The following is a 17,675-nucleotide window of genomic DNA, read 5'->3' on the forward strand; positions in this document are numbered from 1 at the left end:
GTCATGGTCTCCCCTAAGAAAACACTGAGCCTCCCTAAACTCTACGTGCAAGACCATGATAAAAGGAGCTCGTGGGCTTCCCTGGTGGCTCAGACAGTAAAGAAACTGCCCGCAGTGCAGGAGATCCAGGTCCGATCTCTGGATCGGGAAGATCCCTTGGAGAAGGAATGGCAACCCATTGCAATATTCTTGCCTGGAGAATTCCATGGCCAGGCTCCTCAGTCCATGAGGAGCAAAGAGTTGGACATGGCTGAGTGACTAACAGCATCACTTGAGCTGAGGTCATGGGTGTGTGAGAAACAATTTGCAAGCATTTTTTTAAAAAGTGCATTCGTGAGGGTGGATGGCCTCCCCACCCTACCCTACACGCGTCTTCTTATCTCAGATCAGGAACAAAGGTCTGCTGGTAGAAAGGGGAACTGTGTCAGCAGAACCTAAGAGGCTGCTGTGAGGACAAAGAGCCACTTGTCTCCAGATGGGTTTCCAGAGGGTTCCAGAGTCACAGACCTGCACAGCTCATGGTCCCATCTTCCCTTTTTACAGATGAGGACACAGAAGCCCTGCTGGGGAAGGGGCCTGCCTGGGTCTCCCTGTGTGTCAGGGGCAGGCTGGGGACCCAAATGCAGAGTCCAGGTTGCCTGCCTCCAGAGCCGGCCCTCCTCACAGCTCAGTGAGGTCTCGGCACAGCCTCTTAAAAGAAACCACTCCTCTAAATCTCATGTGATCATGCCTGTGAGTAAATGGTTAAGACCAGCACTGGACTGCCAGCATAAATGCAAAGTGAGTGACAGGAACTTATGGGGTTCTGAGGAACATTTCAGAAGAGGGCTGCTGGGGCAAGGAGTTTGGTGAAAGATGGACTTGTGGTCAAGGGGCTGAGGGGCCACTCACGGTCAGGCAGGGTGGAGCGCTCTACCACGGAGCCGAAAGGCCCGTCCATGTCCACACCATGAGACTGTACCGCAAACTCGTATTTGGTGAACGGCTTCAGCCCGCCAATGAGGATGTCTTCTCCAGAGCTGCCGAGGTAAGAAATGCAACTGGGACTCTCAGGCTCCTTCAAGTCTCCTCCCCAACCCAGCCCCAACCCCTGCCTCGGGCAGGGAACCTGCTCCCTGACACCGGGGCCACTAACACCATCCAGAGACCTGCAGAGAGATGTGGATGGACGGATGTATATATATGATTCCAAGTTCAATCCCCAAGCCAGGCCCCCTCTTTCAAGAAATATTCCTGGGTTAATCCACATCATTCTCCACCCAAAGAATCCTCTCTGATGCATCTTCTCCTTGACTTAAAGGAAAAGGTGCATAACTTTTCCTTCAGCTGCAATTGTATTAATATTTATCTATTGCTTTTTATGCTTTGTTTTGTCTGCTAAACCAACAGAGACCAAGAGGTCTCTGACTCCCCATCCAACGGGGGGCCTCTCAGGACAGCAGCTGGCTGTCTCTTCCCCATCACCTGAGACTGAAGAAATAGGTCTGTCCTGCGTGATGTCTCCCAGGGTTGAGCCCTCCGGTGAGGGGACAGGACTGGATGGATGGGCTCTCCTTTCCCATCTGTCACCATCAGGTCATCAGACTCTCAGCGTGCCCCCAGTTTAACACACGAGTCATGAAATGTCCCTGAACCCTCAGGCCCCTCTCTTCATCACTACCTGGTGCCTCCTTCCCTTCCACTCCGCCCCTTCACAGCCCCTCTTCCCACCTGGTGTAATAGGTGACCAGGGAGGCATTCCTGAGCCCCCACGGGCTGAAGCGCACAGTGTAGTTGACAATCTTGACTGTGGTGAAGTCTGGCTTTTTCCACCGAAGCCAAATGGAGGTAGAGCTGTTTGATTCCGCATGGACGTGGGCAGGGGGCAAGGGTGGCCCCCTCTGGATGGGCAGGTCTGGAGGGTGAAAATTAGAGAGTGTGGGAAGGGAGGGAAGATACTCCTCTGGAAATATGTGCTGTGGTTTGCAGTTCCCAAGGCACTTTCTTTTACCCTTCACTTGTGATCCTGTGAGTTGGGAATAATGCTTTATTTCCACTTCACAGATGAGGAAACTGAGGCCGCCAAGGATTTAAGTGACTTTGGCCAAGGGCATACAGCGAGCAGACTATGGAACACTAGTATGTGAGAGAGAGAGACAGCAAGTCATGATAATTATGAGCATAGATTCTGGAGCTAGGCTGTCCTGGTTCAAATTCCAACTCTGCCAGGTACTGGCTGTGTGACTATGGAGAAGTTAATTAACCTCTCTGTGTTTCCATTCTCTATTCCATCAGTGAGGCTAATAATAGTACCTGCATTTCATAGGGTTGTTATGAGGATTAAATTAGTTAATATTTGTAAAGTATATAGAAGTGTCATGGAATGAATGTCTGTGTCCCCCCGCAAAGTTCCTATGTTGAAACTTGAACATATGGTGGAGTCCTGTCTGTTTGGGCCGCTGTAACAACCACAGACTGGGTGGTAAACAACAGAAATTTATTTTTCACAATTTCAGAGTCTAGGATCAAGTTTTGGTGAAGGCCCTCTACTAGGTTATAGACTATCAACTTTTCATTGTATCTTCAGGGCAGAAAAGGGAAGCAAGCTCTTGTGTGACTCTTAAAAGGGTACAAACCCCCCAGGCTTGGGATGTGGGGCCTGTCCGGCTCAAGAAGAAAGTGAAGCAGTACGAACTAATCTAATCCTAATTACCTCCTAATACATCACACTGGAGGGTAGGGTTTCAACGTATGGATTCTTGGGGACACAGATTTTTTGTCCATAACAGTGCCCTTATAAAAGAGACCCTAGGGAACTCTCTAGACCTCTTTCTGCCCTGTGAGGACACAGCGAGAAGATGGCCTATGGTCTATGAATCGGGAATTGGGTCTTCACCAGACACTGACTTGGCTAAGGTCTTGATCTTGGATTTCCCAGCCTCCAAAACAGTGAGAAGTAAATGTTGGCCGTATAAGCTACTCAGTCTATGGTGTTTTGTTACAGTAGCCTGAACCGACTCTGAGCCTCAGTTTCCTGGTGGGGCACATAGGGATACCCTCCCTGCCTAGAGCAGAGGAATAATCTCAGAGATAGTGTGATGAAGGTGGGTCATCTTAAAAATTGTTTAAAGGTAAAACGTGGGGCCAGAAGTCACTGATGAACCATTGGGTTTCTCTCTGTCCAAACCTTCCAAATTAGCACTGCTCACAGATAATGAAAACACAGGCCTATAAGGCAGAAGCGGGAGCTTCTCTCTGTGATCTAAACAAGCCAGTGGAATAGGTTTGCAGGTGGCTGAAACTTCCAGACGGCCTGCCCACGAGGGCCGGCCTGGAGGAGAGGGAAAGGAGGTCACGTTCAGCCCTGCTGACCGAGCCCTCCCGCTCCACTTCCCCAGCCTCCTCACCTGGGGTGGGGGCCTTCTCCGTCTTGCCCTTCCACACTGCCGCATAGCCATCCTCGTGTTTGTTGAACGCCACGAGCTTCACCTCATACAGCCGGCCAGGAACTGGGGAAGGCCATGGGGGTCACTTGCTGGTTAGACGAACCTCTGGGGTCATTCTTGCGTCTCCTGAGAGATTCCATCTCCAACCACCAGCCCAGCTTCCCCAGCCGCCCGCTGGACCTGTGTCCGTCCCCTCCCACCCCCCGGGCAGCCCTCCTCACCTAGCTGGGTCAGTTCATACTGCTTCACTTTCTTCTTGAGCCGGACAGGCCCCACATCCCAAGCCTGGTCCCCACGGCCCCCTGGAGGGCTCTCACCATCCATCTCCTCCTCCTCCGCTCCCACCTCTCGCCAGTACAGTTTGTAGCCAGAGATCTGGGCGGGGTGCGGGGGTGGCTGCCAGGACACGACCAGGGACTCCGTCCTTGCCCGTACCTTCAGCTCTGCGGGCGCAAAAGGGACTGGGGGCAGAGGAGCAGGAAGGAAGGAGTAAGAGAATCAAGGAGAAGGAAGAAGGGGAGGCCGGGGAAGGGAGGCAGGAAGAAGCATGAGGAAGCAGAAAGCAGGAAGACAGCGTTGAGTGAGGCCCTTGCCAGAGTTCTCCCCATATATCTCACCACTCAGCCACCAGCCTAAGGGTCAGGCTCAGGCTGGGTCTAGAGGAGAACTCACTATTCCATAAGCCCAGAGTGCTGGGAATGCAGGGACGTCTCCCGGGCGTTTGCAAAGAGGTTGGCCAAGAGCACTTCTGGGGCAGGGCTGACAATACCTGACTTAGAGGAGGGCTCTGTAAATCTTCTGAAGGCATGAAGGCATGGGCACCAGCATGCAAGGGGATCAGAGGGGTTGCTGAAGCCAGGAAGGAGGGATGGAGCCACTGGAGTGGGGAGACCTCCTTGGAGCCTGAGAGTGGGTTGGCTCACTGTGTGTCTGATGCTGTCCTAAGCACTTCATAGCATGTATTTTAACTTTATTCTCACAACCCTACAAAATAACAAACCTACTAGTGTCCCTGTTTTACAGATAAGGCAACTGAGGCTCAGAGAACTCCAGTAACTTGCCCAAGATAACACAGATTGTATGTGTGCCAGGCTTTGTCCTCATGGGAGGCTTGGCGTGCTGTGATTCATGGGGTTGCAAAGAGTCAGACACAACTGAGCGACTGAACTGAACTGAACCACTCTACTATTGGGCCTCTCAACAAAACCCACAACAGTCATAATCACAGAAGCAGCTACTATTTATTTATTTTTTCCCAGCTGTGCTGTGCGGCACATGGGAATCTTAGTTCCCCAGCCAGGGATTAAACCCGTGCTTCCTGCTGTGGAAGCATGGCTTCTTAACCACTGGACTGCCAGGGAAGTCCCCTGTTTGCTACTACTTGCTGCTGCTGCTGCTAAGTTGCTTCAGTCGTGTCCGACTCTGTGCGACCCCATAGATGGCAGCCTACGAGGCTCCCGTCCCTGGGATTCTCCAGGCAAGAACACTGGAGTGGGTTGCCATTTCCTTCTCCAATGCATGAAAGTGAAAAGTGAAAGTGAAGTCGCTCAGTCATGTCCGACTCTTAGTGACCCCATGGACTGCAGCCTACCAGGCTCCTCCGCCCATGGGATTTTATCAAACCTCTGTTTACATTAATTAATCTTCATGATACACCTGGCAGTAGTAAGTGAAGTCTTAGAGTTGTGAATGGTCTGTCCAAGGTCACACAGCAGATGGAAGGGATACATGAGCCCAGGGGCGTCTGCAAACACCAGCCCTTCGTCTCTTCACCCATTGAGCAGGGGCAGCCATGGTAGATCTCTCATGGAGGGAGTGGTTCAGTCTGGGTTCTGAGGGCTCCCAAACGCCCACACAGTCACTCACATCACCCCACCTGTCCCCTCTGGCCCCGTACCATGGCTCTGGTTGTGCACACTGGGCGTCCTGTGCTGCATCCACTGGGAGGGGGCCCCGTAGCCAGCCCCTGTGCCAGCTGAAATCCGCACTCGATACACCTTGTTGGGCTGAAGCGAGTTCAGCGTAAACTGTGTCTCATTCCCCGACACCTCGGTGGAGAAAATCTGATCTGCTGGGACAGAAGACACTGGCTCTGGGTGGCCCCCTTAAGAACTCCTAAACCCCCTACACTGACTCTTCCACCTCAGGCCATGACCCCTCAGTGCCTGGATGGACTCCACGCTTCAGTGAATGCCCAGGCCTCTGACCCTGGCTGATGCCAGCCATGAGCCTGGGCTCACAGTGGGGAGAATCAGGGCACACGCTCCCCACTGCCCCAGGAGCCCGCCCACACACACCAGGGTATGGGCCCGAGGGGCTGACTGTGAAGCCACCAAGCACCGCCTCTTCCAGAGCCCTGTCGACCACCCACGCCCCCTTCCTCACCCTTCCCTGCCTCCTCGCCCTGGCCGCCTGGCCCCCAGCCAATCGCCTTCTCCTATGTCTTCATCAATTTCATTCCTCCTCCCCGAGATTCTTGACATCTGTCATAACACTCCACCCATGCCTCATTTCCCTCAATCCCACAAGCAAACCCTGTACCTCCCTACCCCTTCTGAGCTGGAAGGGACCCCAGGGATTACCTAGGTCACCTGCCTCACTTCACAGACAAGGAGCCTGAAGTAGGGACTGTCGGATTACACGCCGCAGCTGTACAGAAGGTGGGGCTAGCCCCCAGCCCTACCCCTGTCTCGAGCGAGCCCTCTAATTGAGCCTTCCCTTCCACTCCTGCCCTCCCAACCCCCAGCCCACCTTCCCCTTTTCTAGGTTCACCTTGCCCTACTCCACCAGCCGCTCTGACAGACCCCTCACCTCACTGATTCCTGCCCCCACTCACCTTCCTTTCCCAAACCGTACTCTATCTTGTACTTCACCACCTGCCCATTGCTCAGGCTGGGAGGCAGGGGCAGCCACGCCACCCTGATGTCCGAGGGGTTGGGGCTGGACAGGGAGAGCTGGGGCGCTGCACTGGGGACTGAGACAGAAGAACATCAACGTGAGCTCGGCTCCACCGACGTGGAAGGTGAGGCCCAGGAGCGGTCAGAGACTTGCCCAGGTCACACAGCAAGTCAGAAGTAGGCCCAGGACCAGGATCTGAGGGAGGAAAGGGAGCCTCTCAGGGGAGCCCCAAGCTGGAGAGGATGGGACAGCCTTCCCAGGACATTCCCCCAGCACAATCTTCTACACCCAGCGGACTGTCACTGGCTCCTGTCTGACTGGATGGTACCTGGGTGCAGCGGAGAAGGAGCCACCTGATTACAGGCAGTCATGAAACCTGGGCTCAAGTCCCAGCTACACTATTGACCTTGGGCAAGTCACTCACTTTCTGGGCCTCAGTTTCTCCAACTGCAAATCAGGGAGATGAACCCTTGCCCCCTCCTTTACAGGGCACAAACGATGGCACAAGGCAAGTAAAAGCATCTTGGCGTACAGGAGTTAAGAGAAACTAAGCTACCATCTCCAGGGAATTCCCTGGGGCCCACGGTGCCCACAGCAGGTGCAGAGGCCCTACCATCATCCAGTGTGTGGACCAGAGCCGGGGAGGAGGTGCGGCTGGCCCCCAGCTGCGAGTAGGCCACCACGTAGAACTCGTAGTCTGTGTTGGGTTCCAGGTCGCGAACCTGTAGCTCAGTGGTGTCATTGTTCACCGCAAACTGGTATTCCACATTGTCCACGCCTGAGTGGGTTAGGGGACAAAGTGTCTGTCACAGGGCCACCGCCAGAGGCTTCCCTGCTCAAAGCTGTCTAGGGAATCCTTCATGTTGTCCAGTCCCTGGAATAGCCTCTTTCTAGCTAAATCATTCCAGATAATCTGAGTAGGAGACTATAAACTCCCCTGACATCTAGTCCCACTGTATTAGTTCCTCCCACTGGTTAGAAGTCTTTTCTAGCGTGTAACTGAAGTGACTCCTGCTGCAATTAACAAGCTGGCTCCAGGAATGCCAAGGCATTTTCCCTGGGAGCAGCATCCTCTCGCTGCTCTTTTAAACTGTGGCTGAAGGGGAAATGCTCTAACCCATATCTACACACAGGTCTCTCACCCCATCCCATCCTATCCCCAAAGGCAACCCTTCAATCATCCACCCTGTGCCGCGTCCCTCCCCACCCCCACCCCCCCGTAGGCACCCCCTGCAGTAGGTCTTTGCTGGGGTGTCTTAGCGCCGGGCAGACGCACCCCGTGCCTTCTGGTAGTGGAGGGAGAAGCCAATGATCTGCTCGCTGTGGAGCTCGGGCCGCTCCCAGGCCACCAGCACGGCGGAGCTGCTCAGCGGCGTGGCGGTGACCCGCGTGGGGGCGCTGGGGAGCCCCTCGCGCACCACGACCGCCAGCGGCGCAGCGGCGCACGCCGTTCCCGCGCCGTTCTCGGCCACGCACTGGTAGTAGCCGGCGTCCTGCAGGCGGATCTGGGTGATGACCAGGCTGCCGCCGCCGCCCTGCACCTTGACACGCCCGTTGGGCCTCAGCGGCGCCCCGTCGTGCAGCCAGCGCAGCCACGGCCGCGGCTCGCCGGATGCGCGGCACACGAAGCGCGCGGTGCTGGCCCGCGTCCGCGACAGCGCCTCCGGCGCCTGCGAGATGACTGGAGCGGCTGGGGGACCGGAGGCGAACGCTGACTGCGCGCTCCCGCCGCTAGAGGCCTGCCCTGGCCTCCAAATACCCAAGGGACTCCCGCAGCCCCTCACTCATTCTCACCTCTTCCCGATTCACCCGTCCCCCCAAAATACCCTCAGCAGCGCAGCTCTAGTTCTCTTCCTCCTTCTATCCCGGCCCTACACTAACCATTCTCTCCAGGCTTCCTCGGCCTCCCCAAATACCCTGGCTTCTCCAGGATCTAACCCTTCTCCCGCACTTATTCCGTCTCCCCTACCTCCCAGGACCCCACACCTATCAGATGTACCCCCCAATAACCTCACTCTCATCCTTCCCCACATTACCCGGGTCCCACCCAGACCACCTCTCCAATAACCCAAGCAATGCCCTTTATCACCCCTCTTCCTCTTCCTCAACTCCATCCTCCAATCTCCTCCCACACTTGTTTCCTCTAATTACCTAGTCTGTCCCCTCCAAGGCACCCCACCCCCTTACGAAGGACTCCTCCCCAGGTGCTGGGGCCCCGCCCCCCTCAACCTTATCTTCCCTTTTCGTTCTCCACGGTCGCCTCTGACACGCCCACCTGTCCGTTTTCCCACTTCCTATTCCTCCTGCGCTCAGCCCCCGCTAATCCGCCCCAATGCAGTCTCCCCTACACCTGCTCCCCGGTCTTTTGACCCATCTCACCCTCCACCCCTCCTCACCCAGCACGCGGAGCTCGGCGGCTGCGGTGGCGAAGTCCCGCGTGCGGGGCTTGTTAGCTCTGCAGACGTAGACGCCAGAGTGGCGGGGCTGCGCGCTGGTGATGAGTAGGTTGGTGCGGCCCAGGACGATGACATCGGTGGAGATGGGCTTCCCGTCTGCGGGAGGAGGGAGAGTGCTGGAGCGGGGAGCTGACCGCTGCCCCTCCATCCACTCTCCGGACCTCGGACCTCGAGTGGGGGCGCCCTCTCCACCCGGGTTAAGAGAACATAACAGTCTCTGGTTGGGATCTTAGTTCCTCCACTTGCTAGACCAATGATCCCCTCTGAGCCCTAGGGTCTCTCTCTGTAAAATGGGGAGATAGTCCCTCGCAGGAAGGGCTGTTCTGAGGGTGGAACCAATAAGGTCTGTGAGGCTGGCCCACACAATGCAGGCACATTAATAGGTGCTCTGAACACGACTCAGTTACAACTATTACCATTACTGTTAAATTCATTTCTCTCAAGGACGCACTCCTGCCATATGACCTCAGCCCAGGGCTATGATGAAGATATGGCTGGAAAGGTCTGCACCATAACCAGAGACCTGAATACGTGAGACTTATTTTGATGTGAAGTGAGAATCATTTTGAAAGCCCTTGCCTTACAGTCAGGAGATGAAATGCAAACCGCCAAGAAACAAAAAAACTATTCTACTTCACAAAACCAAAGAAATGCACGTCAAAACACAGATGTTCATTTTCACCTATTAAAGTGGGAAAGTTTTTAAAGACAGTATGTTGCAATGCCTGAGCGAGGGTAAATGCAGATAGGGCTATACAGGGGCTCCAGCTTGACCGTGAAGCCAGGATTCCACTTGTGGGGACCCTGTGGTTGGGGAGCTGTTAACAATGCTGATCACCTCAGTGTTAACTGTAACAGTGGACAACTGGGAAAGACTTCAAAAATTAAATCATGGCTATACTCAAATGATGGACTATCAGTTATTAAAATTATTTTTTGAAAAAGCTTTAAAGATGGAGAGGGAATTTGCCTGGCAGTCCAGTAGTTAGGACTCTGAACTTCCACTGCAGGAGATACGGGTTCAATCCCTGGTCAGGGAACTAAGATCCCACAATTAGCATGGTATGGCCAAAAATAAATAAATAAAATAAAGATGGGGAGATGCTTATGATATACTGTTGAATAAAAACAAGACTTGGAACTGTAAATACAGCATGCTTTTATTTGGGGGGGAAATATACATGTGCATAGAAAAAAACTCTGGAAGAAAACACACTCATATGTTAGCAATTTAATCTCTGAGTGGTGGGATGTTTACTGTTTCTGGTTTTCCTTAGTTTTCTACAATGAATATGTACAACTTTTGCCATCAGAAGAAAACAAAACAAAACAAAAACGCCATGCCCCTCCCCTGACTTAGTGGAGTCGTTGTTGTGTTGTGTTACTCGCTCAGCCGTGTCTGACTCTTTGTGATCCCATGGACTGTAACCCACCAGGCTCCTCTGTCCATGGGATTCTCCAGGCACCAATACTGGAGTGGGATGCCATTTCCTTCTCCAGACTTAGTGGAGTAAATTCCTGGAAAAGGAACAGCACCCAGGGACAGGAGTGAAGCCAGTCTCTGTCTTCTAAGTTTGCTATTAGCAGAGTTTCAAGTGAGACCCCAGAACCACAGTGTCTGGACCCTCTAGGACAGCAATTCTCAAATCCCCACTGTGCAAACAAATCACAGAATCGCAAGAGACCTGGTTAAGATGCAGAGGCATCAGGCACCCTAGATTCTGCATTTCTAACTTCGCCCAGGAGGTAGGTAAAGACCACACTTTCGGTAGAAGGACCTTAGGAACTTGTTAAACATTAAGAATCCAGGGTCATGATCTTTCAGGCGTGAAGGGAGGGAGTCTGCAGTTTGAAGAAGCTCCCTGGGTCATCCTGATGCCTGGTCAGGATTTGAGAAGCACTGATGATGGAACTGGGTGACATCACAGGCTTACCCCAATAATACTATGAGGGTCCTGCTGGCCTAAGATTCCCCCTAACTAGGCAGGTGTCACGAGTCCGGTGAGGTCAGGTAGGTCAGGGAGGCACAGATAACCAGCACTGTTCTTTTTCATCAGCTCGGTGGGGGTACGCAGTCATCTTGGGTTATTATTTTTCTTTAAATTCTATGTACTCATCATTATCTAGTCTTGAATGTGAGATACAAACTTACAAAAGGGAGTGTGGGGTCATGGACTGAACCAGGGAAGAGGCGTAAAGAGAGCTGGATTTAAGACTCACTTCTGCCATCAACTTGGGACAAGTCACTTCTTATTGACAAATGGAAACAAGTAATCCTTGCTTTTCTTCCACACAGAGCTGTAGGGGGTGGTGTACCAGAAAAGGAACAGGCTCTAAAGTTTGGGTCCTGGCTTTCCACCTGCCTTTCTGAGCTTTAGTTTCCTCATCTGCCTGCCAGGAATAACAGCCCTGGCCCTTAACCTCTTGGAACAGCTCTAGGAGGCTCCGGCAGGAAAGTGGGTTTCGTGCTCAGTAGGCTACAAGGTCACATTGGCCCAGTGCTCTCATTACCCTACAGCATCTTCTGTAATGCAGCCCGCTTGGCACTCATCACTTGCTGCCTGATACCACCAAGTCTCTTCATGGATATATCTCCCTTACACAGACTGTGAGATCAGAGGGCAGGGGCCCCATCTCTTTCACCTGGGTCTTTCACTCACTGTGCCCAGCGTGAAGCCGGGCACACAAAGGCAGCGGCAGACTGGGTGGACCAGGAGGGGCTGTGTAGTTAGACCAGCAGAGCGTCCAAGCGCTACCTGACTCACTGGCCCCACACTCGCTGTTTGAAGGACTGGAAACATAGAAGGTGGAGCACAAAGCCCAGTGCCCACCCCCAAGAAAGGTCTCAAGAGTGATTTTGTGAGTGGCAGACTGAGTGGGCTTCATAAAAGAAACTTGCTAGACAGATTGATTCATTTGGTCCAGGCTCCTCTACCCACACTCCACCCTGGGACAGAAGTTAGTTCCTGCCACACCAAAGGTTGGTGACCATACTGTGGTCACACTTATAGATCCCTGACTTGGGGGTGTGTGCAACACCACCCCCTTCCTCTCCCATGCCCTCAAGTCCTCTCCCTCCACTTACCCTGTCGAACCCAGGACACAAAAGGGGTGGGGTCAGCCGAGGCCACACACTCCATCACCACACTCTGGCCAGACACCACGGTGGTGTTCTCCGGGGCTGCCACGATGACCACGTCCTGCCCCCCAGCGGATGCCAGGGACCCTGGAGAGAGGGAGCCTTACCATCAGGCGTCTTCACATTCAGCCCCTTACCTGATTCTCACAGTCACTTGGTGAGACAGGTGGGGCAGCCAGGGTTCCATCGGACAGATGGGAAAGCAGCTGCGTAGTTCAACAGAGCTGGGACTGGAACTCAGAGGTCTTTCTCTGGGAGCCAGAGAGGAATAACCGGGTCTCCGACACAGCGCACCCATTCTTTCTGCTGGATGGAACCCACCCTCAAGGCAGAGAACCAGCAGAGACAAGAGTAGACTTGCAGTCTGGACTTGAAGTCAACAGTTGGAGTTTCTAGTTCTGGCCAAGTCCCTTCCCTGGAGCGCCTCAGCTCCCATGTGGGGGAGGCAGGGGATGAGCTCGAGTTTCTGCCAGCTTGGTGGCGACCGGAGCACCCATTCCCTGCCAAGTTCTCAGCATGACCCTGGGTCCCTGGGTCAGCATGGTAAATACCCGGTTTGTCCAACAGGTGGAGGCAGAGACCCCGGGCACTGAACGGGCAGCAAACCAAACTCCGCTCATCAGCTAAGCCCCCGGAAGTAGGGTGGGAGTGAAAGTGGATGGGATGAGAGGGGGATGGGAAGAGATGAGTGGAGGGGTTGGGGTCGAGGGGAGCTGCCTTGGCAAAGGAAGGCAAGATAGAGGCCTTTGCAGGAGGCCTGAAGTGAGATCTATTGAACACCTGCCAGGCACCAGGCACTTCCCATTCCTATCTCCGCGATTCTCACCACCTCCCTGGGCTGGACATTTGATAAGGAACCCAGGGTCACACAGATGGTGAGTAGAGAAGTCAGGATTCAAACCAGGTCGTTCTGACCCCAAAGCCTGTGTCCTTTCTACCGCGTCACTCTGGGACGGGAGATTTTCAGAGAAATGGAAAGAACAGTCCCAGACCATTAGGAGCCAGATGCACAGCAAGCAGCAGGGGGCGGCTCCCCCAGGGCAGGGATGGGCACCTACCCTCTCCACAGACACCTCATCTCCCTGCACCTGTCCCCAGCCCTGGACACTCCATCCACCCTTGGAAACAGTCTCAGCAGGAAGGGAGCCCTGGACCAGAAAGAAGTCTTGGGTTCCTGCCCTGAGTGCTATCTCTGACTTGGGTGGCACTGCCTTCTTTGGGCTTCATGGCCTCATCTGTCACCTATTTGAAGGCAGGTCTTGGATGACTTGAGGTCCCTCCCAGCTCCGAGATGGCTGATTGCCCCACCCGGCCAGCCCCCTTACCTCTGTGGGCCACGCGGAGTAGGGCCTCCTGGCTGAAGCGCTGTTGTGCTGAGTTGGTGGCCACACAGCGGTAGGAGCCTGCATCGCCTTCCTGTACATCCAGGATCTGGAGGACCCCGTTGGGAAGGGTGATGAGCCTTGGGAAGGGACAGAGGGCACCTGTGAGGTGGAGAGGGGCTCTACAGGGAGGGTGGTGGTGCCCCAGCTGTCCTGAACCCACCACCCCTCCTTCCTGAAACACCTACTGTGGCTTACTAAGCTCACTCGTAATAAATGCAAATTAAAACTACAAGATACTGGAACTTCCCTGGTGGTCCAGAGGTTAAGAATCTGCCTTCCAATGCAGGGGACCTGGGTTCTATGCCTGGTCAGGGAACTAAGATCCCACGTGTCACGAGGTAACTAAGCCTGCGCTCTTCAACTACTGAGCCCACACTCTCGAGCCTGCGAGCCACAACTATGCTGCAACTAAGACCCGACACAGCCAAATAAGTATTTTATCAAACCTGCATGCACCTTTTAGACCCAGCAACATCACTTCAAGGACTTCATCCCAAGATATTCTCATACACATACACAAAATGTATGTTTAACAATATTCACTCCAACCCTGTCTGCCATAGCAAAAGACTGGCAACAATCCAAGCGTCCATCTGTAGGGTGGGAACTAGCTAAATTTGTTCGGGTACATTCATAGAATGGAATGCTAGGCAGCTGTTAAAAGGATGCAGCTCCTTGTGTGCTGATACAAGGCCATCTCCAAAATATGTATGGTACAGAACAGTGTGTGGAGGACATGCACACTTATACGCTTTTGCACGGAATGTTCCTGGTCATAGTGGTTGTCTTAGGAGGGGACCTGTGATCCAGGGAGCTCTCAGGAGCAGACTTATTTTCATTAAATAACCTTCTGTAAAATCTGAATTTGTTTACCTCCTGCCTGTATTACCTTCTCTCTCCTCTGATAAAAATCCCTTCTAGTCACATGATCTCAAGCTGAACCTTGAAACAAGCCTAAGAGATAGAGGGGATCATAGCCTTCATTTTATTGGTGACAAAACCAAGTCTTGGAGGGAGGAGGGTATTTTTCCAGGGTCCCACAGTTAAAGCAGAGTTAAGATTGGAACCCACATCTCCTGGTGCCAAATCCCACGTTCTTCCCACCTGCCTGTCTTAGCAGCCATTAGATGGCTAACAATGCCAGTGGGAAAGGATGTAGTCCCAGCAAGTGCCCCCGCCCGCCAGTCAACGTGTACATTACGGAGGAGGGGCAGGATGGATGAGGGTGGTGTTGTCTGCCCTTTTGGTGAGGGTTGGAAAGCAATTTGGGCTAGAAGAGCCCAGAGATCTTGCTTAGAGACAGTGCAATCCCAGGCAGAGAAGTGTCTAAGGGGGCCTGGGTGGTGGGAAGCAGGATGGGCCCTGGCCCCAGCAGGGAGGGAGTGGGTCTTCCTGAATTTTCTAGCTGTGCTCTCTGCAGGGTCAGCTTGAAAGTGAGACTTCTAGTTTCTCACTGTGGATGCAGGCTAGGCCAAGGTCAGGGAGGGAATGGGGCAGCTGTGTACGTGAAGCGAAGATCCCTTGGCTCGTGGGGAAAGCAAGGTATGAGAAAATCTAAACACAGGAGAAAAGCACTAGCTCAAGGGTGTTGGGAGGGAATTCTGGCCATAAGCCTAGAAATCTGCTGTGGCCCAAAGACTTAGAACAAAAACATAAACCTTCATCACTCCTTCCCTCACCCCACAGGCAAACTCAACTCTGCCCCGAGTCTTATCCTCAGCTCCAAGCTGCCTGCAGCAGTGCTGAGGCGAGCAGGGGGGAGGTGATGAGGAGGTGCAGGGCGTCTAGAGCTAAATCCTGGGCCAGGACCCAGCCTGCCGCCACGAATTTGATGGGAAAGACAAGGACCCATCTCAGAAACAAGGCCCCCACCCCCATCCTGGTCTCCTCCACCTTATATTCTCTAAGACCTTTCCTCCTTCCTCAGTCTCAAGAGCTGCCCGCACTTCCTGACCCCAAAGGTTCCCGGTCTTTCCAGGGAAATGTTGCTCCAGGTATCCAAGAGTTTCCCTGGTGGCTCAGTGGTAAAGAATGCGCCCGCCAATGCAGAAGACACGGGTTTGGCCTCTGGGTTGGGAATATCCCCAGGAGGAGGAAATGGCAACCCAGTCCAGGATTCTTGCCTGGGAAACCCCATAGACAGAGGAGCCTGGGGGGCTACAGTCCGTGGGGTTGCAAAAAACACGACTTAGTGACTAAACAACAAAAACAACAATCCAAGAGCTAATACCTCCTCTGACAAGTAATACTGCCTAAATTATGTGTGTTGAATGAACGAACAAAGGAATGGATACCTTTCCTTGGGTGTGGTGCTGTTGCTGCGTTTGCTACAGCCAAAGAAGTGAGATGGTAGCACTTTTAATGTTCACTTAATATCTTTTCTGCTTTGTTAAAAATGTGGTTTCAAAAGCTCTGTCCTTGGAAGGATGTCCAAGACACATTGGTTAGTGGGGGGTAAAAAATCACAAAACAGTGTTTGCGAAGCAATGCTATTTTTGGAAAATAGATAAATGATATGCTAGGATGTGCCCAGAAAAAGTCAAGGGTGGTAAAGCTCACATCATTCGTGGAGGTTTTCTCAGCAAGGGGGATTACTGGTGGGGGTGCTCTTCTTTGTTCTGCTTTTAAATTTCTTAGTTACAGTGAACATTTATTAGTTTGGGAATATAAAACTTAAATTTAAATGGAAAAACGCATGTGCCCTTGTACACTTTGTTTTGTAACTTCTGGCTCTGGAATAAAAGCAGCTGTGGCAGAGTGAGGAGAATTGATTCCAATATATGTGATTTTTAGCAAGTGACATCCAATGTCCAGGCCTCAGGTTTCTCCTTTGAAAAACGGGCTTCATAATTCCTATGTATTTCACACCCCTGACCCTCTTAATGTATTATAAGCCCACATAAGATCATGGTAATAGCTATCTGTGGTCAGTTTGTAGGTGACCTTTTCTCCTTTAAGTTAGTATATTGTATAGTTTTAAAATGATTTCAAATAAAATAGCTACTTGTAGAATGAAAGCAACCTCTATCTAAAAGGAAGGAACCATTCTCTTCCCAAGCCTGAGCCTGCTTCCTGTACCTGCAAAAGGACACGTGAACCCTGGGATTCAAGAGCAGAGAAGAAATGGCAGAGCTGCTCTGAATGTCCTGAGGGCCAAGGCGCCCCACCTTGGGGCGGATTCAGAGATCCACCCCAGGAAAAGGGACATGAGCTGAGGGTCACATGAGGCTGACACAAGATGGACCCTGGGAGATGGGCAGGGCAGAGGATTGGACCAGGGATCCTGCAGGAATTAAATCCATTCATTTTAAAGTGTGAGTACGGGAAGATCCTCTGGAGAAGGAAATGGCAACCCACTCCAGTATTCTTACCTGGTGAATCCTATGGACAGAGGAGCCTGGCAGGCTCCATGGGGTCCATGGGGTCGCAAGAGTCGGACACGACTGAAGCGACTTAGCACGCACACACAAAAGAGAGAGCTGATTTGAAGAAATGTATAAAGTGAGTGATTGTATAAATGCCTTAGGGGTGGCCAAGATTATGACAGGAGTTTGTGAATGCCTGTGATTTGGGAAACACTGCTCTTGGTGATTATTGGTTCCCATGGAAGAAAAATGATCCCCTCTCATTAGAAATTAGTGTAAGTATCAGGCAATTGCCTTAGGGTCTAGACTTTGCCGACAGTGCCCAAAATATGCATACAGCCCCTGACAGCGTGTGCTTATTAACTGCACATGTGCACAGCCTGCACCTGGGCATATGGTCTGCTTCAAACCTCTGAGTCGAGTTTATGAATAGCATATTTGTACATGAACTCTATCCGGGCATGTGTAAAAATACATACCTTGGGCATAATCAAGTTGCTGTTTTAGGTATTTCTTTATCCCCCACCCCACACACAATGTGCTGGGACATATGAGCCTGACTTATTTATAGATGAGGATCAATTTTCAGAGGACTTGGGGGCAAACACTTTCAGAGTCCAGGAACTGGCAGCTCCAGCCTCCTGGGAGAGGCCTAACTAGATGCTGGGAGGTGTGGGAACTCCTCTATTTGTGGAGAAACACTGAGGAAGTAACTTCTCTCCTCTGAGCATAACTGGATCCATCTCTAAGCCCACCTACAACAGGAGCTTCTTCAGACCCTGCGGTTTCCCCACCCCAACCACCAAACCATACACCCCAGGGCTCCAACACCAGATACTCTTGGCAGCAGCTGTGTGACTTGAGGCAAGTGACTAGTGTCTCTGATCCTCAGTTCCCTCGTTTCACTGTTCAGAGAAAAGCATCTGCCACAGCCACACAGACAGACCTGGAAGGGGGTTCTGTATGCATGAAGTGAAAAAAAAAAAAGCAGGAATTGCAATATAATC

General features: G+C 52.5%; 1 protein-coding gene across 3 annotated transcripts in view; it reads right to left on the reverse strand.

Annotated features, from left to right (window-relative positions):
• IGDCC4 (immunoglobulin superfamily DCC subclass member 4) overlaps positions 1-17,675 on the reverse strand; it is a 39,312-nt gene that overhangs the window by 7,811 nt on the left and 13,826 nt on the right. For all 3 annotated transcript variants that reach the window (XM_055536725.1, XM_055536723.1, XM_055536722.1), the window contains exons 4-14: positions 13,244-13,380; positions 11,865-12,005; positions 8,720-8,875; positions 7,600-8,013; positions 6,937-7,101; positions 6,262-6,399; positions 5,323-5,493; positions 3,647-3,886; positions 3,387-3,488; positions 1,711-1,894; positions 892-1,019 (exon numbers count right to left, since the gene is read on the reverse strand). In XM_055536725.1, the coding sequence (XP_055392700.1) occupies positions 892-1,019; positions 1,711-1,894; positions 3,387-3,488; positions 3,647-3,886; positions 5,323-5,493; positions 6,262-6,399; positions 6,937-7,101; positions 7,600-8,013; positions 8,720-8,875; positions 11,865-12,005; positions 13,244-13,380 (1,976 nt within the window). The remainder of the gene's footprint in view (positions 1-891; positions 1,020-1,710; positions 1,895-3,386; positions 3,489-3,646; positions 3,887-5,322; positions 5,494-6,261; positions 6,400-6,936; positions 7,102-7,599; positions 8,014-8,719; positions 8,876-11,864; positions 12,006-13,243; positions 13,381-17,675) is intronic.

This window comes from Bubalus kerabau, chromosome 10 (genome assembly GCF_029407905.1).
Source record: "Bubalus kerabau isolate K-KA32 ecotype Philippines breed swamp buffalo chromosome 10, PCC_UOA_SB_1v2, whole genome shotgun sequence".
Classification (NCBI taxonomy): Eukaryota; Metazoa; Chordata; class Mammalia; order Artiodactyla; family Bovidae; genus Bubalus; species Bubalus kerabau.